Source organism: Aquarana catesbeiana, linkage group LG01 (assembly GCF_042186555.1).
Source record: "Aquarana catesbeiana isolate 2022-GZ linkage group LG01, ASM4218655v1, whole genome shotgun sequence".
Lineage (NCBI taxonomy): Eukaryota > Metazoa > Chordata > Amphibia > Anura > Ranidae > Aquarana > Aquarana catesbeiana.
Window position 1 is genome coordinate 801,344,519 of NC_133324.1, and position 24,718 is coordinate 801,369,236.

Consider the following 24,718-nt stretch of genomic DNA (forward strand, 5'->3'; position numbering starts at 1 on the left):
GCTTTACTTTAAATGTATTGCTATCACAGAGAAGCTGGCAATATTTCAGAAAATACAGTCTATTAAAGCAGAACTTCACTCTCTCAATCAACATTTAGTTTTTCTAATACTTTTACACATACCTCCCAATTTTTAGAGCTGGGAATGAGGGACAACTATTTGCAAAAGGTATGTAGACATAGGACACACACCCTGCCACGCCCCCTTAAATAAGAATTATACCAAAAAAAATTATGCGTTAAACCCGCAAGCAATTTTTTATTTTTTACCAATACTATTCCTTTTATATTGGCTTTTGAAATTTACAAACACAGCCATTTAGAAATTGGATGAAAGGTTTAGCACTGGGAAACATTTTTTGAAAGATAAAAAGTGCATTTTATGCACAACTATATAGATCAGACCACAATGAGGGACAAATTAGGAGGAAAGAGGGACAGAGGGACTTTGTTCCAAATCAGGGACAGTCCCTTGAAATCAGGGACAGTTGGGAACTATGTTTTACATTTTCAGTTACTTCTTGGTTTCTGGCATAGGCAAATAATGTCATACATCCCAGTAGTCTTCAGGGGGGGAGGAGGGCAGGTGAATTCCAGGAAGTAAATGCTACATGAATTATCTGCCCTTACTCAAGATGGCCAGAAATGCTAGGGGAAGTCATTTCTCAGCCAAATAAAGCATGGAGACATAATTGGATGGGTGGGATGGTTTTGAATATTAAAAAGGAATTAAATGGAGTTTTTGGTTTGTGGTGCTTAGATACAGTGTAGTTCCACTTTAATTCACTAGTAACTAATACCTTATGCTACAGTGAGGTTACTCATTCCAAAAATAACGAAACCAGCTATTTGTTAATTTCCAAAAATGACCGCCTCTATTGGGTGACAGGTACACTTTAAAAACGACCTCTTTTTATCTTCCTGCTAATCATCTAAATTACAGCTCCATAAAACTTCATCTCTCTATCAATCTGAAAATTAAAGTGTGAGGAATGCTGTATACTGCAAATAGCTCGTCCCGAGATTGCAGCTTTCAGTCAGAATTATATAGCTAATAAATCAGAGCATTACTCATCCTTGCAGCATCCCTAAGCACTTTATGAAGAACCAACGAGGATTTAAGTTCACTAGCATTTGTTGTTTCCTTTTGAACATAATATTCTAGGCATACCTTAAATTATGAATAAACATTGAAATGCACTTGAGAATGCATTACACGCCTCAGTGCTTTCTGTATACTTGATTTTAAACCTAAATTAAAGCCAATTCAACAGTGAGCATCGAGAGGTGCCAGGAATCTGAAGCCTTGCTTCTGCAAAGACTGATTTATGTTTGTAGAGCAACAAAGGCGGTTAAGTGTCTGTTGCTGTACAAGGATTGTCTTTTTCATCTATATGTCTACAACAACTCGGGATTATTGATATGAAAAGAATGAAACGCGTTTAATTAAAGTCATGCCAGCTTTCTATCTGCAAGTGAAATTAGCATTCAATGTGAATCTGATCGTTATCTTTCTGACCGTGAAAGCAAACATTTCTTAGCTATATACAGTATCCTGCAATATGTCCATACTTTTATATTCAGAGCATACAGTAGATATTATCAAAGAGTAAGTCAAGCCATTTTTTTTTTGTAGGTTTTGGATAGAGTTTGGAAGGATTAGAACCACTCTCTGTTTTTTTTACTGCTGTCCTTTCACTTACTGTCACGGTTACAATGGCATCGCCAGACAGGAAACGAGGGAAAATCTGCTAGCAGGACACAGACAGCAATAAAAATGTGACAGTTTCTAGCCTTGCGTTACTATATTAATAAAAACATTTTTTATTCCAGTCTGCGCTTCTGTTGCAGATTTTCCCCTCACTGTCTGGTGAACCTGCTGTTGCTGTGACAGTTAGACCGCATGCACAGGGATGTACTAAAATACTCCCATCTTTGCTGGATCATTCTCCCAAGAACTGGCAGAAAAATCCAGCATAAAATGAATCCTTTTTGGCCTCATTCACACGGCCATAAAAAAAGTGCTTTTTGAATAAGGATCTGAAAGCAGCTGCATTATTTTCAAAAGAGCCATTCACATTGGCTTTTTACCTATTTTGTTACATTACAGCCTTTAGTTCAATGTTTTTTTTAATCTGAAAAACTGATAATTGGCATGTGCGTAAGTATTCATCCCCTTTGTTATGAAGCCCAAAAAAAGTTCTGGTGCAACCAATTACCTTCAGAAGTCACATAATTAGTGAAATGGTGTCCACCTGTGTGCAATCTAAGTGTCACATGATCTGTCATTACATATACACACCTTTTTGAAAGGCCCCAGAGGCTGTAACACCTAAGCAAGAGGCACCACAAACCAAACACTGCCAAGAAGACCAAGGAACTCTACAAACAAGTAAGGGACAATGTTGTTGAGAAGTACAAGTCAGGGTTAGGTTATAAAAAAATATCCAAATCTTTGATGATCCCTAGGAGCACCATCAAATCTATCATAACCAAATGGAAAGAACACGGCACAACAGCAAACCTGCCAAGAGATGACCGCATACCAAAACTCACGGACTGGGCAAGGAGGGCATTAATCAGAGAGGCAGCACAGAGACTTAAGGTAACCCTGGAGGAGCTGAAGAGTTCCACAGCAGAGACTGGAGTTTCTGTACATAGGACAACAATAAGCCGTATGCTCCATAGAGTTGGGCTTTATGGCAGAGTGGCCAGAAGAAAGTCATTACTTTCAGCAAAAAACAAAATGGCGAAAAGGCATGTGGGAGACTCCCAAAATGTTTGGAGTAAGGTGCTCTGGTCTGATGAGACTAAAATTTTACTTTTTGGCCATCAACAAAAATGCTATGTCTGGCACAAACCCAACACATCACATCACCCAAAGAATACCATCCCCACAGTGAAACATGGTGGTGTCAGCATCATGTTGTGAGGATGTTTTTCAGCAGTCGGGACTGGGAAACTGGTCAGAGTTGATGGAAAGATGGATGGTGCTAAATACAGGGATATTCTTGAGCAAAACCTGTACCACTTTGTGTGTGATTTGAGGCTAGGACGGAGGTTCACCTTCCAGCAGGACAATTACCCCAAACACACTGCTAAAGCAACACTTGAGTGGTTTAAGGGGAAATGTGTAAATGTATTGGAATGGCCTAGTCAAAGCCCAGACCTCAATCCAAAGGAAATTTTTGGTAAGACTTGGATTGCTGTTCACAAGCGCAAATCATCCAACTTGAAGGAGCTGGAGCAGTTTTGCAAGGAGGAATGGGCAATCCCAGTCGTAAGATGTGGCAAGCTCATAGAGACTTATCCAAAGCGACTTGGAGCTGTGATAGCTGCAAAAGGTGGCTCTACAAAGTATTGACTTTAGGGGGGTGAATAGTTATGCACATTGACTTTTTCTGTTATTTTGTCCTATTTGTTGTTTGCTTCACAATAAAAAAAAATCTTCAAAGTTGTGGGCATGTTCTGTAAATTAGATGATGCAAATCCTCAAACAATCCATGTTAATTCCAGGTTGTGAGGCAACAAAACACAAAAAATGCCAAGGGAAGTGAATACTTTTGCAAGGCACTGTATATGATGTATGCATTATACCTTTCTATCCAGCAGGTGGCACTGTAGTATAATAGTGTGTTATTTATGGTAAGGTAATCAGAGGAAATACCATCCTTATTGTGTTATGCACTTGTTTGTGTTCACTTCCTGCCTGTCTCCATGATGATAAAAGGCATGTAATGTATTTCTCCATAAAAAGTAAAGCTAATTGCTGAAGCATGAAACTTCCAGCTCATAATTATTCAATAACCTGCTAATAAAGATGAGCTGCTTTCAGACCTGTAATAGAGAAACCAAAAACCTGCATCTAAGAACATGTACGTTGGGTGTATAAATGTATGTATTTGCATTTGTAAGCACATACATTAAAGTGTTACTAAACTCACAACAGTAAAATCAGTCTGTATATGCAGTAAAGCATGCTTGTTATACTCAGTGTGGAACCTAAGGGGTTATCATCTGCATTGTGTAAAAAGGCTGCTTGATCCTGTCTCCTCTGACCCCCCCCCCTTTTCTTTTACTGTCCCCAGTCCGTCTTCTGATAGAACAGAGCCTTGGAGGCACTATGTACATGCTCAGTTTGGTGTGTATTGCTAGAGTTTTTTTTTTTTTTTGGGAGGGTGCATGTGATTAGCACAGGGCCAATCAGCACTGTCCAGACAGAAAGTCAGGGGTCATGCAGCCTCATAGGACAGTCAGAGCAGAATGAAAACTCCAGACACTGATACAAGTCACAAGACTGCTATGTACTGCTGATGAGAAAAGGTATTTAGCAGTTTATATTTACTAAAATTTTCATGTTCTGTGTACTGTGGGAGAACAGATATAGTGGATGCAGGTTCCTGGGTTTAGTAACACTTTAGGTCTAAACAAAGAGGAAAATAATTTATCACAAAAACATATTATGTACGCATTGTCGTCTTTACGCATTAAATTAAGTGCATCTATATGCAAGTGTTTTACTGATCAATACACAGGAACTTTTCTCCTAGAAAAAATGTGTAATAACATCATTACATTTTTTACGGCCGCGTGAATGAGGCCTTTATGCGTAAATACACATGTTTATTGCCATTTACAGGCAATTCAGGAAAGTGCACACAATTATTTTACAGGCAATTCGGATAAGTGCATACAAAAGGTTTAATAGAGTCAAATATAGGAAGATATACAAAGTAACAGTCCCACCAACATGACTTACATATCAATATTCTACCGGGTTTCCCCCAAAAATAAGACCCGGTCTTATATTCATTTTAGCTCCAAAAAATTCATTAGGGCTTATTTTCAGGGGATGTCTTATTTGTCTCCTGTCTTCTCTCTCCCTCTCCCTCCCTGTCAGCTCAGGAGTCAGCATCTCTGTAATCCCCAAAATAAACCCTTGTTTGAGTCCTTGTAAAATCATTTAATCTGTTCTGTAAATGGATTATATAATGTCCAGTGTGTGTCTTTATGTAATATTGTAAAAAATACCTTATTTACAGCTCCGCTGGGCGCTCACATGACCCGCCGGGGCTCTTCTTACCCGCTCCGAGCACTGCAGTGGGAGATGCCGAGAACCCCGCTGATGTCAGCCCTGCTCCAAGCACTGCAGAGGGAGGGGCCACTATCGTCAGCCAGGAGGAGAGGAGGGGAACTCAGGGGGGTCACATGAGCGCCCAGCGGTGCTGTAAATAAGGTATTTTCTACAATAATGTTACATAAAGACACACACTGGACATTAAATAATCCTTTTACAGCATGGATTACATGATTTTACAAGGACTTTAACTTGGGGCTATTTTCAGGGTAGGGCTTATATTGCAGCCATCCTAAAAAATCAAGATAGGTCTTACTTTCGGGGAAACACAGTAGTAAAGTATCTCCAGAACAGACAGGTGACTATGTTTCATCTAGTTACCTCATAGCCTTGCGCATCAGAAATTTTAGATTATCTTGGTATATGGGTATATAGGGTTTAAGGAGGGCAGTGGGGGAAAAAGATTGATGATCAAACAGATCTCCACCCTCCCCACCTCCCATATCCTGTTGCTGGTTCAGAACATTTAAGATACTCACCCATCCACAGATCTAGCATTGTCCTACAGAATCCTCTCAGAATTCTGGCCCTGCTCAGTCCTACGCCACCATCTTTATGTATGACATCATTGGGCGGTCTGCCAGCTCTTCCGGGTTCAGCCTCTGGGCCTCACAATAATGTGCCACTGAACCCACCCCCTCTACCTTTCTCAATGAAGGGCTCATTGGGGAGCAGAACAGAACTTTTACATGGAAAAAAAAAGGTGAAAAAAAAAGTGTGTTCTGTGTGTAGAGGTGCCTCCTGGGGCATGCGACGTGTCTGAGAAGTGGGTGGGGTGAACCTCTGTGCGAACCTGTGATCCTCTGTTGGAAAAAGTGGTGTTAGTGGGGGGGCACTCTAAGGTCTAATGCACGTGGACTCGCTGCAGCTCCTGTGTACTGAGTGGTAAAATACCTGTCACTTTCTGGCACCTAGGATGCAACATGAATGGCAGTATGTGACTGTGCTCAGGTAAAGACTGACGGCATCTACACTGGCATTTACCCACACCGCATATAGCCCTTCTTCCCAAATGCGCTACTTTTGCATTTGGGGAGAGGCGCCATAAGCGCATATGTGGGTAAACGCCAGTGCAGAAGCATTTATCCGAGCATGACTGCATTCAGCTATTCACAGAGAGCCAGGGATTTTATGCCTCATCACATCAGAGCTGGTAAGTGTCTGTGTGCAGTTTTGGTAAATTTCAAAGTAGATTGTATAGAGATTGTATACCCTGATTGTATAGTGTCTAATGTCTTAAAGTACAATTAAGGGCAAAAAGTAAAAGACAATCCCAAATTTTGGGATATAAGTAATAGAGGGAAAATGTTCCTATGGGGACACTAGTGCTGGTGACCTGGGGGTCACCATGGAAATTCCTTAATTTGCAGAGATTTCCTCTCCCTTCCTGTTTGACTATTGGACAGGAAGTGAAGGGAAATCCCTGCAATGGGACACATATGGCAAAAAAAAATCTGACTGGGGTAATAAACCTGCCTTGCTCTATCCAAAATTGAAAAAAAAGTTTTGCCTATAGTTCTACTTAAATGACGCCCTACATGTAAAACTATCTATTTGGGGGAGGAAGGGGCTGCTCTTATAAAGGGACTCACTGGTGACTCTGTCCTCCACTTTGTCTAACAGCATATCATTGATAAATATTGCACTCATAAATGGCATCAAGCACAAAAAACTAACAAAACACAGGCAGTCTTTCTTGCTCATAACACATTCAGCAAACACAGAAATACAAGAAAGTAACGTTTAATCATCAGCAGCGTGGAGCGAAATTCTGTCTTTCAAAGTGAAAATAAACAGCATGATATGTCCTCCGTGGTCGAGGCTGAAAACAAAACAACTGCTGCTATTACAAGAGGCTTTCTGGGCAAAAGACATAAGCTGATATTTTGCGCATTTCCCACTGAGTACAAATGACACAGGTGACCTTTAAATTCATTGAACAGGATTTCACAAACTGCCTGAAATTGTTCTGAAGCGTTTTACACTTCAGCAGTCCTGTCAGTGACATGTAGGACTTTGGCTGCCCAATTCATCCTTGTAAGTAGATTCTCCAAACTCATACACAAGGAGAAACTTAGAAAACACTTCATCTAGAATATAGCCCCCCATATAATGAAAACACGAGGGGTGACCAATAACACAAGAACGTAGTGGTAATAACTGGGGTTATACTATTAGACCATGGCATTTTCTAAAAGGGGCAAAATGGCATTACCGGGAGACCTGGAGGTAATAGAATTTGGAGAAATGAGCATATCTTTAGCTCACTATAACACTTACTTAGATGTGAACTAACAAAGCGCTGTGTTCAAAATGGTGCATGTTCGGCTCATGCACATTGTGCTGTGTCGGTAGCCCATTCAAAATGTATGTTAACGTTAATGTGAATGCAGTAACCCAACACACGGGATTGATGTAAAGGGTTTTTTTAAAAGGATTAACCCCATTTTTCAATATATGGGTTTGTTGCAATCCTAAATATTCTTACTGACATATAAAATGTGAAATATTTTGTTTGCCATAAGCTCTTCAGCCCTTCTCATGAATCTACATACATGGAAATTACTAGATCAAAGGAACTAGTAGAATATACCTGGCTTCTGATGTCCACAAAGTGCACAGAAATAATAAAACCAAAGGCTGCCATTGTAAGGTAATCAGCAATCGTGAATGAGGCTTGCCAGCTTATATCATGTGCCAAGCGCCAAAACTAATGTACATTTGTGTACATGTAGTTATGGAAAATGTAAGATGAATTTTATACAATAAATGTATTTTTATTGTTATCTGTGCATCTATCAGTATGATCCTTTTGTAAATGTAGCTATAATTACCTTGATCCTGGTCAGGTGATAATTTATTCCAGAAGCACTCACTAGAACAACAGGCATTTTCCAGGTTGTTATTAAATGTCTTGGGAGGTGGTTCAATTTGGAGGAATTCAGGGACCCATGACTAAGTCCCGTGGGTGGGGCGAAACATGTTGGGGATGTGCCCTGAACAGAGTCTAGGCTGAGACTGCTTCCACTCTTTCCTTCAGGGTGTTGTGTCCTGGGACTTTTCCTTCCTCATTGACTTCTATGGAGCTGAGATTAGTTTTTTCTCTGCCTGCACTCCCAGTGTCTTTCAGCATATAAGGACCTACTAGAGCCTGAAGCGGTGCCCTAATTTCTTTGTATAGGGTCAGAGCAAAATAGTAGGCAGTTCTAGAGAGAGTGGGTGGCCTGACAACTATCATGTAAGCCTAGGATCTTCCAAGGCTATCCAAGATGGGGAAGCTCATGGCACTGGAATATGCCTGATCCCTGTGCACAGAAGATGGTGTATTCATAGTCCCAGCCATTCTTTAATATGAAAATAGCAGTGTAATCATCACAATATTCACATTAGATGCCAAGAGCATGTTGGTCAATGACTTTTGTGTGCTGAAAAATATTCATAGCAAAGACAGACAATCCTTATCTGATTAGGCTGTTGTCTGAACAAGAATGCAAATGGACAACATTTTAGCATATCCTAGATTTGTTAAACTGAGGGTATGCTCGTCATACAATATGTTAAAGCATTGAAATTTCATTTAATAAGATTTCCACTCTGGGGCTATTTCCCTTCTTTCACAATTGTACCAAAATGATACTTGCATTAGTTAAATGGCGCTTACCTGTCTTTGGATTGATTGCAAAGAATCCTTGAGGGTTCCCGCTTGAAATCTTATAAGTCAGCTTGTCGCTGGAGCTGGAATCTGGATCAAATGCCTTAATTTGCACAACGGATAAATCCTTGGGAGAGTTCTCCATGACCTCTGGGTAATACACAGGTTCTGAGGTCTGCGCTGCATTATCATTAACATCTTCAATTTCAATATATATTTCAATGAAAGATGAAAGTGGAACAACACCTCGATCTGTAGCGTAAACAGTCAGCCAGTAATGAGAAGTCGTTTCACGGTCAAGAGTATCCGCCGTCCGTATAATACCTGAACATTAAAGAAAGACAGAGACAGCAGTTAATGGAAATTTCAGCACTTAAGGTTAAGTATCTTTCAATTTCTAATTGCGCAAAACACATATTAAGTGCAGAACATAATCAATCAGTGCAGCAATAAACCCATTCTAATGGAAGCATTTTAAAGTGCTGAAGGCCACAGAGGGAGGCAAAATTACTTGTATCTACTATCTCTAGAGGTGTTTAAACACAACAGGATTTAAAAACGGCTTGTGGTCAACCCCGTCAAAATGCTAGAACATCATGATTTTACAGTGAAGTAGTAAGAAAAAGTCGTGGACAGCCGCACTCAGAATTTTTTTTTGTTTTGTTTATCCTTTATTGAATAAAGATCATCCAAAATACATATCACAGCAGAAGAATGCAGGAAATCTGACGCATTTCACACTGTAGTCAGTGCTTAATCATGAGCTATGATTAAGCACTGACTACAAAGTGAAAAGCGTCATTTTTCCTGCTCCTAATCGACCTTCCTAGAGCGGCGATACCTCGCTTTATCATGATTTTACAGCTTTTGGATTAAATCCAGATATTACTTGACATGAGTAAAGCTTCTCAAACAGGTGTAAAGATACCTATAGATACAGTATTACAGAACATACAATCAAGCTTGCCCATTATGGTATGCTTAGACTGTATGCCTTTCTCAACACTTGTTGGCCAAGCCATGTTTCATGAGCCCACCGCTATTGCCAGGGGAGGGTGTCAACAGAGCTCTCCCCCTCCCCTCTTTATAGAAACAAGCGTACATGTTCATGTTCACCCAAAGCAAGTGCATATGTCTGTATATGTTTGCTGGAGCTTTAACCACTTGCTGACCGCCCTATAGCAGTTTTACTGCTACAGGGCAGCAGCTGTGTGCTGGATCATTCATATATATATATATATATATATATATATATATATATATACATATATATATATATATATATATATATATATATATATATGTGATTCCAGACTTCTGCCTGCAGAGGGCGCGCATGTGCCACTGGTGGGATGCTTCTGCTGTGCTAATTCAAGCAGAAGACGATCTGCAGGTGCCGGGCACTTGATGTCTTCTGGCACCCACCAATTATCAGTAAAGTACACAGAATGGTTATTTGCCTATGTAAACAAGGCAGATCCCTGTTCTTATGGGGTAAGGGATGGATTCTGTGTTCCTGCAAAGCAGGGATTAGAATCCATATTTTGCCTTAGTAAAAGCAGCACACATAGTAAACACAAACACTGGCTAGGCACACATTTAACCCCTTGATCGCCGTAGATGATTAACCCTTTCCTAGCCAGTGTCATTAGTACAGTGGCAGTACATATTTTTAGCACTGATCACTGTATTAGTATCACAGGTTCCTGCAAAGTGTCAGTTAGTGTCAGAATGTCCGCTGCAATATCGCAGTCCCGTTACAAGGCATATCCCTGTTCTTATGTTCTTTTTTTCACAACTAGTATAAAAAAAAAAATCCATAAATATATCCCATAGTTTGTAGACGCTATAACGTTTGCGTAAACCAATCAATATACGCTTATTAGGATTTTTTTTACCAAAAACATGTAGCAGAAAACATATTGGCCTAAATTTATGAAGAAATTTGATTTTTACGTATTTTTTTATTGGATATAGCAAGGAATAAAAAATAGTTTTTTTTTTTCAAAATTGGCTGCTTTTTTGTTTATAGTGCAAAAAAAAAAAAAAAAAAAAGCAAAAGCAGTGGTGATCAAATACCACCAAAAGAAAGCTCTATTTGTGGGAATAAATGACATACATTTTATTAGGGTACAGCGTCGCACAACCGTGCAATTTTCAGTTAAAATAACTCAGTGCTGTATCACAAAAAATGGCCTGGTCAGAAAGGCGGGGTAAATCTTCCAGAGGTCAAATGGTTAATGATTAAAATTGCTGGATCACACTTGATACAGTACCATAATCATTAACATCTGTGAGCACCATAAGTCTGTAATTACCTGCCTAGAAACCTACTGGCTAAATATGACTCATCAGTATACTGCTCCTCTATCATTGTCTTATCAGCAGGTTAGAGGTGTGTCCTGTACTGGACCAAGCTGTACAGACATTCAGGACAAAGTTACAGTGTCTGTGCAAAGCCGCCTATCTGACTCACTGATACCTCTCCAATGATACTCTGCCACAAAATACCAGGTGCTTCTGGATATAGAGGAGCACATGACCTCCTTTCATGATGCCGTCTTTGGACCTAGCAGCCAATTGCTAGACTTGAACTCTATCAATCACTTGCTGGAAGGGATGGTGTCACTGCTCCCTAAATTTTCTCACACCAACTGATACCAGCAATTTTTGAGTATGGAACGATGGGAGAGTACTGGAGAAGTGAGTTTTAGGTGGTCAAGTGGAGGGGTGGCCTCACAAGCACTGAGCGAGCAAAGTAACATTGTCTCTTTATTTCCGGTCAAAAAAAAAGTATTTATGCTTTTTACCATGGGTGACCAGACTGGCTGAAAACAGTTATAAATTATTTGACAAATAAAGACAGTCTGATTATTATTATATTTTTTCAGTTGTCCACTTATCTGCTTGTTTTGAGCCCAGTTTTAACTGAAAACCCATGACACCAACTGGATAAAAAAAAGTTAAGATTACAAAAGTTACTGATTTGCAAAAAAAATGGCTTATCAGCAATCATCCTAAGGCCAGTTAGAATCTCGGCCGGTTCAGCAGTCTGTGTTGATGGGGGAATCAAGTTATTTTCTTTTCTGCAACCCGCGGTTGCAGGTAAGAGATTTGCTCCGTGTATGGCCATCCTTAAAGTGATATTAAAGCTTAATTAAAAAAAAAATTAAAAAATGTTATATTTACCTGCTCTGTGCAGTGGTTATGCACAGAGCAGCTCCAATTCTCTTCTTTTTGGGTCTCCCGCTGGCGCTCTTGGCTCCTTCCCCTCAAGTAGTGCCCCCAGAGAATGCTGCTTGCCCTGGGGGCACCACTACGTGCTCACTCCTAGCTGCTGCTCTATGTGTCCATTAGCCGTCTCAGCCAACGAGGAGGGAGAGTCCCCATACAGCCGAGGCTATCATGAACATCGCTGGATCGGAGGGAGCTCAGGAAAGGATTGGGGGGCTGGGGGAAGCCACTGCACACAGAAGGTTTTTTTATCTTCATGCAAACAATGCATGAAGATAAAAAAAAAAGAATCAACCTTTAGAAACACTTTAAGCTTTCCATAGATGGATCAAAATGTTATTTTGTTCCTTCTTTGGCCATTCCCATTCCCAAATGTTTGTTTGAGCAGCGCTACAGCCAACTGGAGGAGGAGGTACCCCCACTGTCAGAATACAATAATGCAGTGGGGAGGATTCCTCCATCCATCTCACTTGTGTGAATGGGGGAATGTTTTGATCAGGTCAGTTTTTTGATCAGCCTGCTGGCTGATTAGGTATGGCCAGCTTTACTTATTAGCATTTCTGGGCACTGCACTAACCAAAAGCAACCAATCAGATTTAAATCCTTATTTTCAGTGTGCACTCGAATCTGATTGGTAATACAGGTATTTCCAAGCTTAAAACTACTCTGCTCATGTTCACTGTCTTTACACTACTTACTTCCCCAGCAAACACTAATTCTGCTAATCTATCTGATCAGCGGTCTCCAAACTGTGGCCCTTTGTTTGCTTTTATCTGACCATTGGGGCACTATTTACATACCAACAATGGGGCATAATAACCCCCCCCCCGACACCAATGAAGGGGCACAATTCCTCCCAGTGACACAAACTATGAGACACAATTCCTCCCAAAGACACCAACAATTGGACCCAATGACATCAATGATCGGGGACAATTCCTCCCAATGACACAAAAGATGTTTTTTTCCCACAGATGTCGGGAACTCATCTACTCCCAATGGCCACAGTCCGACCCCCCTAAATTCTGAAGGACAGTAAACTGGCCCCTTGTTTAGTAAGTTTGGAGACCCCTGGCCTAGATAAATGTTATTGCTGGGTTCTGGCATCATAAGGCACATCTTAAAAGAAGGGGAATAGGTTTGATTCATTTACATTTTCTTTTTATTATAAAATCACTGGCAAAAGAGAGAGAAAAAATATTCTATTCATCACTTTTAGGGGTTTATGTTATAATAATGGTTTACTATTCTTATTTTGAGACATTTGTAATTCATTTTTTTATCTATAACCACCTATAGACTATAATGGAAGGGGTTAGTGAATAAACTAGCATACTAGTGAAGAACTGGCATATTCATTAGACATTAGGCATACCACAAAGGAATTCACTAGACAACTGTGTGACTATACTAATAATGAGTGAAATCTACTATTCGCAATGGCAGGAAAACACCAATTACACTGAGGTACGACTATCTGGCATTTTGAAAGTCTTTACCAATTCAGGAAAATCGGGGGAATTGCCAAGTTTTCAAGGTCCCAATGAGGTAAGTATGGTGATGGTTTTATCTTTACTCTGAACCCCAATCTGGAAATCTTCTTCTGAAAGTTCAGGTTCTGGCATGCAGCCAGCTGGTTGTTGAGGAAATCCCTATAAACATCTATTGGACAGAAACCTAATTCTCCCTTTGCTGCAGAACACTGTTCAGAGGAAGTATGCCGAGACTAGAACTTGGCAGCTGAAGTGCTATGGATCGTGGCACAAAACGTAGTCTATAAGACAATTATATTACTCATTTCCCCTGAAACTAAAGTGCAGCGGCACCAATCAGAATACACACACACACACACACACACACACACACACACACACACATATATATATATATATATATATATATATATATATATATACACACACACACACATACATACACACACACACAGTATCTCACAAAAGTGAGTACACCCCTCACATTTTTGTAAATATTTTATTATATCTTTACATGTGACAACACTGAAATAATGTCACTTTGCTACAATGTAAATCAGTGAGTGTACCGCTTGTATAACAGTGTAAATTTGCTGTCCCCTCAAAATAACTCAACACACAGCCATTAATGTCTAAACCACTGGCAGCAAAAGTGAGTACACCCCAAGTGAAAATGTCCATATTGGGCCCAATTAGCCATTTTCCCTCCCTGAGGTCATGTGACTCGTTAGTGTTACAAGGTCTCAGGTGTGAATGGGGAGCAGGTGTGTTAAATTTGGTGTTATCGCTCTCACTCTCTCATACTGGTCACTGGAAGTTCAACATGGCACCTCATGGCAAAGAACTCTCTGAGGATCTGAAAAAAGAATTGTTGCTCTACATAAAGATGGCCTAGGCTATAAGAAGATTGCCAAGACCCTGAAACTGAGCTGCAACAGACCATACAGCGGTTTAACAGGATAGGTTCCACTCAGAACAGGCCTCGCCATGGTTGACCAAAGGAGTTGAGTGCAAGTGCTCAGCGTCATATCCAGAGGTTGTCTTTGGGAAATAGAAGTATAAGTGCTGCCAGCATTGGTGCAGAGGTTGAAGGGGGTGGGAGGTCAGCCTGTCAGTGCTCAGACCATATGCCGCACACTGCATGAAATTGGTCTGCATGGCTGTTGTCCCAGAAGGAAGCCTCTTCTAAAGATGATGCACAAGAAAGCCCTCAAACAGTTTGCTGAAGACAAGCAGACTAAGGACATGGATTACTGGAATGATGTCCTGTGGCCTGATGAGACCAAGATAAACTCATTTGGTTCAGATGGTGTCAAGCATGTGTGGCAGCAACCAGGTGAGGAGTACAAAGACAAGTGTGTCTTGCCTACAGTCAAGCATGGTGGTGGGAGTGTCATGGTCTGGCTACATGAGTGTTGCCGGCACTGGGGAGCTACAGTTCATTAAGGGAACCATGAATGCCAACATGTACTGTGACATACTGAAGCAGAGCATGATCCCCTCCTTTGGAGACTGGGCCGCAGGGCAGTATTCCTACATAATAACTACCCCAAACACACCTCCAAGATGACCACTGCCTTACGAAAGAAGCTGAGGGTAAAGGTGATGGACTGGCCAAGCATGTCTCCAGACCTAAACCCTATTGAGCATCTGTTGGGCATCCTCAAACGGAAGGTGGAGGAGCGCAAGGTCTCTAACATCCACCAGCTCCGTGATGTCATCATGGAGGAGTGGAAGAGGACTCCAGTGGCGACCTGTGAAGCTCTGGTGAACTCCATGCCCAAGAGGGTTAAGGCAGTGCTGGAAAATAATGGTGGCAACACAAAATATTGACACTTTTGGCCCAATTTGGACATTTTCAGTTAGGGGTGTACTCACTTTTGTTGCCAGCGGTTTAGACATTAATGGCTGTGTGTTGAGTTATTTTGAGGGGACAGCAAATTTACACTGTTATACAAGCTGTACACTCACTACTTTACATTGTAGCAAAGTGTCATTTCTTCAGTGTTGTCACATGAAAAGATAGAATAAAATATTTACAAAAGTGTGAGGGGTATACTCACTTTTGTCAGATACTGTATATATAAAAACAAGATTAAATCTGCCGTTCGAACTAGTTCAGACGCAGACAAGCCAGATCAAGTCTGTCCAATCTCTCTTGACAGCCTTGCTTCCTATTTTAATCCTCCGCTCTGACTCATATCTGACAATTAAACAACCTAAGGGTTTCCATCAGCCTTCCTGTTTTCATCAGATGCCCGCCCTGATCCATGATCTGCAAGCTGATACATTTGTGGTTATCCCAGAGTACAAAAACAGGAGCAATGGAGTACCGGCTGTATTTCTTCTTTGCCACAACTTCCGATTTGCACAGTTGGTTACCTGGTACAATACAGTTTTAAGTTATTATAAGTTATTGCCTTGCTTTAAGCAAACCTCCACTTAAATAAAAAATGACATGACATTATTGTTGCTACACAAACAAACATTTTGTAATTTAATGTTATCAACAAAATAATTTTTGTTTCATCTGGAAAAAAAATATTAAACCAAAATGCTTGATCGAAGAGGAAACAAATCAGGTTTAGCTTCTGTAGCTCTGTCCCTTTCTGCAGTGAGTATTTTATCTTTTGTGGAAAATTGACCATCAAGAAGGGTGACGTGAACAATTATTCCTAACCTTCGGGATAATTATTTATTATTTACCTTAAACAAATTAATTATAAATTATATATTATCCACAATATATGAATTAATTGCATGTGGGCACCACCAGTTATATCCAATTATATCTGCTTTTCGTTATGTATACCTACAAATCTAATTAAATAAATATTACCCAAATATGCTTTTTCTTTCTATAGTTTCAGCTCATCATATATCATATAATATTTGCTAATATATTTTATCATACAATATTTATTTTAATGAACAATTTATGATATTGGACAATAGAACACCATGATATCTTCTCTAATTTTTATTATATTTTTATGTATTTCTTATCATTAATACTTATACTATTTTACAATACTTACAGTATCTCATAAAAGTGAGTACACCCCTCACATTTTTGTAAATTTTTTATTCTATCTTTTCATGTGACAACACTGAAGAAATGACACTTTGCTACAATGTATAGTAGTAAGTGTACAGCTTGTATAACAGTGTAAATTTGCTGTCCCCTCAAAATAACTCAACACACAGCCATTAATGTCTAAACTGCTGGCAACAAAAGTGCGTACACCCCCAGACCCCTCCTTTTTCTTACCTGAACCCAATCGTTCCAGTGACGAGCACGAGCCCAGCAGCTCCAGCCGCTGTCTCGGGTCCTCATTGGACAGATTGATAGCAGCAGGAGCCATTGGCTCCCGCTGCTGTCGATCAAATCCAGTGACACGGGGGGCGGGCCGAGTCCTGCTGTCTGTGTCAATGGACCCAGTAGCAGGACTCAGGAGCGCACCCACACGAGTGCCCCCAAGGAATGTGGATCTCTGTGGGGGCACTCAAGAAGAGGAGGATCGGGGCCACTCTGTGCAAAACCCTTGCACAGAGGAGGCAAGTATTACATGTTTGGGTTTTTTGTTTGTTTTTTTAAACAAACCTTTACAATCAATTTAATGCATAGAATTCATTAAGGTAAAAAAATGTCCAGGCTTTAGAACCACCTTAAACCATGTTCAGTCATACACATATAAATAATCCGGTGCTATCACAAACAGGACACAAAAGGATTGACTTACTAAAGGCAAATAGATTGTCTTCACTTTTCAAAGAGATTTTTCCTCAAAGGAAACCCTCACCTTGTAAAACAACCCATCCAGTTTAGAATAGAAATTAAAGACAAAATATTTATATATACACACCTTTTTCCCCCTTTTTATATCTGATCGCATACCCTCTGTTTTCAGCTTCATAAGGAGCCCAGGAAGGAGAAAGAGAAGCACACTGATCTTCCCAGTGAATGGCTGTGCAGGGAAAGGCATGTCAGCACACGTCTGATCATTGGAGGAGAGCAGAGTTCTTAGCATAGCAAAAGAACTGACCATGCTGTGCTCTGATGCTTAGTGTGATCAGTTTTTCATAGAAAAGTAGAGAGACTGGCAGGAACACCAGGGATTTCATATAAAGAAAGCAATACAGAGAGAACAGGATACTTTTTCCTACAAGTACATGGTACAGCAGGCACATATCAGGAATATGAAATGTTGAGTTTATATATTCTTTAACTTAGTGAATGTGGTGATAATTTGCTTTGCAAAGAATACCCAATCACTTGAAGGAAATAAAAAAACTTTATTTTCGTTTACACATGGTTAGATAATATAGGTCAGCAGAGTTTTGCCCCATTCAATAAAGGTGAAATTCACTTGCAAAGTAAAAAGTCTATATGCCTTTAGTAAATCAACCCCAAAGTCCACACTTCCACACCTAAGGGCACAATGCGGGTCAGCTCTAAAATAATTATCATTTCCTAAATTTAAAAACCCTGGACTGTCCCCAGAAATTTGGGACAAATAGAAAACTATAGAGTGGGCTTGTTATACTTGGGGGGAGGGGGGTGGGGAGCCAACATCCCCACCTGGAGAACACAGTAATTATTGGGGGAGTGTCAGGACAAGTCTGATCATTGAAGTAGAGCATACTGAGTTCCCAGCATAGCTAGAGAACTGACCACGGTGTATTCTCCTGCTTTGTGTGGTCAGATTTTAATAGGAAAGCAGAGGAACTGGCAGGAACACCAGGGATTGCACATAAAGGAAGCAATACAGAGAGAACAGGATATTTTCTTATACAAGTACATGGTACAGCAGGCACATATCAGGAATATGAAGTGTTGGGGTAACAAACACTTTAAGTTTTCTACAAAGAGCGGCTTGTGTTCAGGGTGGGGTCATATCAATGTTTTACATCAGCTCAGTTTTGCACTGAATAACTGTCTTCAATGCAGATGTGTCATCACCTGACATACAAGTCACATTCAGGGGCGGACTGACCATTTTGAGTGACTCGGGCACTGCCCGAGGGCCCTGGGTCACTAGGGGGCCCCATTAGGGTTGCCAGCCTCAGTAAAACCAGGGACAGTATGTATAAATCTGTGTTTTTTTTACATCTGTCTGTGTATACTGTGTGTACATGTATGTGTATACTGTGTGATTGTATATTGTGTGGCCCCATAATCTCTGATTGCCTGGGGGCCCCATGATCTCCTATTGCCCGGGGGCCCCATGAGTTAATCAGTCCGCCCCTGGTCACATTATTGCATTATTAGGGCAGAGCGTCTATTAAACATTTATTTCCAGATTATCCAGTATAGAAGAAATAATAAAATAAAGCACATGTAATAACTTTTCAATTAACAGCGACTCGAGTATCCTTCAGACGCTCTACCTTTTATAGACCTATATTTCGGCTCCTATCTCCTTGACAATAAGATAAGGCATTGCGTTGATTCAGGGTGCATTAGCCTTTGATCATTTAATTGTTATTGCAATAAATTTTTTTTTTAAAAAGCAACAACTCTCTCTTTTAAGGCGCCTTTGGCTGATAAATGACCCCAAATCTGTACCTAGGACATTTAGCTGTAAAGTCAGAAGGTGTTTAATGACAAAGTTCTGAAAGGCTTTTATCTGAAATATGTCAACTGAGAATATTTTGGGGGAGAGAACTAGTCTTTGTGAAAAGAAAAGTGATTGTTCCTGCCCAAAGTAATGGTCAGCAGGCAGGGCTCTGTGGATAAATGGGAAGCGATGATGCAATTAGAGAATCTCGACAGAAGCGGCTCCTCGATTCAGCACATTAATTCCAGACCACCAAATCTTTTGGAGAGAAAAAAAGCAGACAGTTTCCACTGTCATCCCCATTTACGCCGATTTTATTAGCTGCAGCTTATTCCTGTCATCCTGCCGCGTCTGTGTCAGAAGAACTTTGGGATGAGTACTAGAATTGTTCTACACAGGGAAAATGTTTATGGGATAGAGCGCAAATGCCTTCCTTTTTAACTAATCAGATATGTGTCAAACGTCACCATACTGAAATCTTATTAGAAGTGTGGGTGGTGAACCGCATTACGGAACTTAAAGCTAAAGTGTGGGGGCGAAAAGTTTATGGGGGCATTAACTAGGCTTAGGTACCAATAATGTACCTCTAATGGTATGTGCCCAGCTAGAGGCTGCTGCCCCTTTCTTAAAAATATTTTACTTAAAGTGTTAGTAAACCCACAACAGTAAAATGTTATGTTCACCATGGAACCTAAGGAGTTAATCCTCTGCATAGTGTAAAAAGGCTATTTGATCCTGTCTTCTCTGATCCACCCCTTCTTCCACTGCCCCCAATCTGTCTGTTGATAGAACAGAGCTTGGGAGCAAGCTACACGTGCTCAGTTTGCTGTGTATTGCTAGAGAGTTTTATGCTTTGTTTTTCTTGGGAGAGTGCATGTGATCAGCACAGGGCCAATCAGCACTATCCAGACAGAGGGTCAGGGGTTCTGCAGCCCCATAGGACAATCAGGGGAAAAGTAAAATTCATCCTACAAGTTTAACCAGACACTGATAGAAGTCACAAGACTGCTCTAAATGCTGATGAGAAAAATTATTTAGCAGTTTATATTTACTAAAATAGTTGCATTTCCATGTTCTGTGTACTATGGGAGACCAGATATAGTGAATGCAGGGTCCTAGGTTTAGTAGCACTTTAAATGCAACCCGTGGCAGTGATGATGTTACCTCTGAAACTTACAGCCAAGGTTGGATAACAGTGATCACAGTGGGTCACTCCCTGTACCGGTCCACAATTCAGAAAACATTTTTTATACTGACAACAATATATCTACTATAAAGTTTCTATTGAAGCAACAGCATTTATACAGAATGTAATTGGGGTTAATCTTCCTATAGTATTTGCAAGTCATGATTTTTTTCTTTTCTATAAAACAAGATGAATAATGAGTTTCCTGACATGTACATAGCTGTAATGCTTTGAAATGCTCTAGGCTGGAAATCACATCTTCCAACAATACCTGAAACATGCACCAACTCGTCTAGAGTGTGATGTATAAACACTGAGATAAATCCAACAATGCTGACCAAGTAAAAGCTAGAATAGCTGATCTATCATCACTTTTAACATGTCACCTTATGGAAAATTAAATAATGGTGTATACAACATTTCCCATGTTTCAGCTCTAAAACTGCCCATAAACTTTGGGGGTAAAGCGCTGGGTCACTGAAGACAAACCAACCAAAACAACCATCATCTAATGTTTTAATTTATACCATATCTGAACCCAAAACTGAAAATGTATTTAATTCCAGCTTTCCAATCCTAAATGAGGTGGTTGTATACGTTACATTTTTTTTCAGTTTTTTTTTTTTAACTTATTTTTACATAGTAATAATTTAAATAGAATACATCCTGTCCCTAAGTGGCTATGCTCGCTCCTCCACTGTATCTGTGGAGGGAGTCATTGCAGCCACCCAGGCTGGACCACGTTTTTTCATTCCTATTACACAGGAAGAATTATAAATTACAGGAAAAAAATAGCATCGTTGGTGTATTACTGGCAAGATCAAAAGGTGATTTTTGTGCTTGATGAAAAAGTTTTTATCTAATAAAGTCACCATATCTAAGGACTGGTAAGTTGCTATATATAACATTTGTAGGACTGCAACTAACGATTATTTTCATAATCGATTAGTTGGCCGATTATTATTTCGATTAATCGATTAATCGGTTAATAACCTTAAAAAAAAAAAGTGTTGTGTATAATTTAGTTAATATGTAAAGTTTTAAAAAAAGGCAATTTATTCTTAAATAGCTCTATGCAGTGGTAAATAAAAATAGCCAACTATATATATAGGGAGCAAAATATCTAATCCACTCTGAGAATAACAGGCAGAAGAGATATACTGTGTATATACTATAAGAGGAGATATACTCTATATACTATTAGAGGAGAGATAAGAACGTTCCTTCGATTTTCTAATCGTTAGTGGGGTCAAATCGGCGTTCATTTTCAACCACAGTAATAGGAAAATTTGGAAATAATAAAAAACTTCTTGGTGAAAGGAATTATCAGACAGTGTATGTGGTTTTCGTTCAGAAATTACAATTATTTTAAAAACCAGTGAAAATTTCAAACATTCGTTCATTCATCGAATGTGCAAAGATTTTTCGTCTGAATATTCTCATATGAAAATTGATCCGTGTGGCCAGCATAAGGCTCGGTACACACCTATGCAGTTTGCTTTTGATCTGTTTCTGCAGTGCTCTTTTCTGTGCGTTTTGATTTTTGCGCACGTGATTTTGCTGTGATTTGCGTTTTTGCATGTTTTTTGGCCAATTTGTTGTTGGGCAGATTAAAAAACACAAATTGCTGCAAAAACGCATTACATGTTTTTCTGCAGCTTCTCAATTGAAGTATGTTGAACCAAAAAAGCACTGTTTTGCGTTAAAGTCACTGACGCTTTCCAAATATGCAGCGGCTAAAAAAGCATAGATGTGAACGTGTCCCACAGGAAACCATGTAAATGAACTGTAGTGCGTTTCTGCAAAAAGCACCAAAAAACACATAGATGTAAACCAGGTGTAAGACGTTTAGTAACATAATGGGGTAAAAAAAACGAATATTAGCCCTTTATAGTACCAAAAAAGCAAATAATCACTACTGTAAGGGGGTTCATTTTTTTTTTTTTACTGTAGAACTGTGAAAGAAATAGTTACAGTAGCGATCATTTGCTCTTTTTGTACTATAAAGGGCTCATTTTAGTTTTTTTTTTAACCACATTATGTTACTGGCCGATTAATCGATTATGAAAATAGTAATCGATTATTTTCATAATCGATTAGTTGTCGATTAATCGATTAGTTGTTTCAGCCCTAAACATTTGTGTTCTTGCGTTTAGTTATCCTTTAAGGTAGGCCTTTCATGTGGCATGTCACATGTTTCCCTATGATCAAGGGCAATTTTTTTCAATTTAGGTTCTATGTGCTACATGCCCTCATCCACTCATTTATCCCATACATTAACAAAAAGAAGTAGCCATGGACTTTTTTGAAGGCATGGAGGTAAAAGGGACGCTACATCAATTTATATAAAAACATAGTTTATTGTACATCACAATGTTAAAAAGACACATATCACAATATGTCTACTACATGGGTTCCCACATTGTTTACAGCCATCAAAGCCCAATCTGACGGGAAATATGTGGCTTAACCCTATGATGAGTAGAAGTGTTATTATGTAGAATACTATAGTGGAGTGTCAATATCACTGCTAACTACAAAGCTGTGAAATAAGTAGACCATGGGGTTGAATACTTTGAAAACATACAAGGCCAGCCACAACATCGCCCCCAGCTACATCACCAACCTCATCTGCAGATATCGCCCAAATCATCCCCTCCACTCCTCCCAAGACCTCCTGTTCTCTAGCTCCCTTGTTACTTCCCCTCATGCTCGCCTTCAGGACTTCTCCAGAGCCTCTCCCATCCTCTGGAACTCCCTGCTCCGGTATGTCCGATCAGCCCATAACCTGTCCACCTTTAAGAGATCCCTGAAAACTCACTTATTCAGGGAAGCCTATCCCACACCCACCTAACAACTGTCCCCGAGCCACCCCCATCAAATCATTCCCCGTATCTATTACCTTTTGTACCACCACCCCCTCCCTTTAGAATGTAAGCTCTATGAGCAGGGCCCTCTTGTCCTTTCTGTATTGAACTGTACTGTAATTATGCTGTCCCCCCATTGTAAAGCACTGTGTAAACTGTTGGCGGTATATGAATCGTGTATAATATAATAATAATACTTTGGCTCAGTGACTGAATCACTTGTGACTTCACAAAAAAAGGAAAAATTATTTTAAAGGGTTACTTAACCCAGGATCCTGCATTCACTATATCTGGTCTCCCGAAGTACACAGAACACGGAAGTGCAATTATTTTAGTAAATATAAACTGCTAAATACCTTTTCTCATCAGCAGTTAGAGCAGTCTTGTGACTTCTGTCAGTGTCAAGCCAAGCACTGGTTAAAGCTTGTAGGTGGAGTTTTCTGACTATCCTATGAGACTGCATGCCCCACGACCCTCTGTCTGGACAGTGCGGATTGGCCCTGTGCTGATCACATGCACTCTCCCAAGAAAAAAAAAACCTCTCTAGCAATACACACCAAACTGAGCATGTGCAGCCTGACTCAATAGACTCTGTGTTATCAGGAAATTATTAGGGGATAGTGGAAAGAGGGGAGGATAAGAGAAGATAGGATCAAACAGCCTTTTTACACAATGCAGAAGATTAACCCCCTAGGTGCTACAGTGAGTATAACAAGCACACTTTACTGCATATACAGACTGATTTTACTGTTGTGGGTTTAGTAAAATTTTAAGCACACTAATCCTGTTAGTTGTGGTGCATAACATTTTTGATATACAGTGACTTACACAAAGGAACAGAGATGTTACCCACAGCAAACATTTATAATTATCAATAGTGTATATGGAGTTTGCATGTTCTCCCTTTGCCTGCATGGGTTTCCTCCAGGTACTCCGGTTTCCTCCCAACCTTCAAAGACATACAAGTAGATTAATTGGCTCCTGTCTACATTGACCCTAGTATGTGTATGTATGAATGTGAGTTAGGGACCTTAGATGCTAAGCTCCTTGAGGGAGGGGACTAATGTGAATGTACAATATATATGTAAAGCGATGCATAAATTGATTGCGCTATATAAGTACCTGTAATAGATAAATATATGCAAGAAAGGGAATATCCCTCAGTATTATGTACAGTACATAAACATTTATTTCTTCTTCCTGCAATTGTTTTATACATCAAGTCTTTTTTTTTTCTTTTTGCATTAAGTTTGAAATAGTCTGACCACTAAATCAATAGGTTACACAACCAATCTGGATGTTGGCCTAGACATGCGGGGGACCCCTGCAGTCCCTGAGTAACTTAATCCTGCTGTGACCAGTAATGATCATTCTTTCTCTTGGACTCAACATTCTATGGAAGTATAAACGAATGCCCAAATTCTCAAAAAAAAAAACTGCAGTATAGTGGACCCACACTGATGTGATAAGCTGGGGGGAAGGCAAGCAAATCTTTGCAAGACAAACAAATACATTATTATTGCATAGTCTTGCTATGTCCGTTCATCTTGGTAAATGTTTCTTCAATGTGTGTTATTTAAAGATCTATT

The 24,718-nt window shown here is 39.8% G+C and overlaps 1 protein-coding gene across 7 annotated transcripts in view; it reads right to left on the reverse strand.

Moving 5' to 3' along the window:
* The window catches only part of FAT1 (FAT atypical cadherin 1), a 382,476-nt gene that overhangs the window by 190,537 nt on the left and 167,221 nt on the right, over positions 1-24,718 (reverse strand). For all 7 annotated transcript variants that reach the window (XR_012236892.1, XM_073607779.1, XM_073607796.1 and 4 more), the window contains exon 3: positions 8,798-9,112. Coding sequence is in view for 6 of the 7 variants with exons in the window: in XM_073607779.1 (XP_073463880.1) it covers positions 8,798-9,112 (315 nt within the window). In the remaining variant the exon portion in view is untranslated. The remainder of the gene's footprint in view (positions 1-8,797; positions 9,113-24,718) is intronic.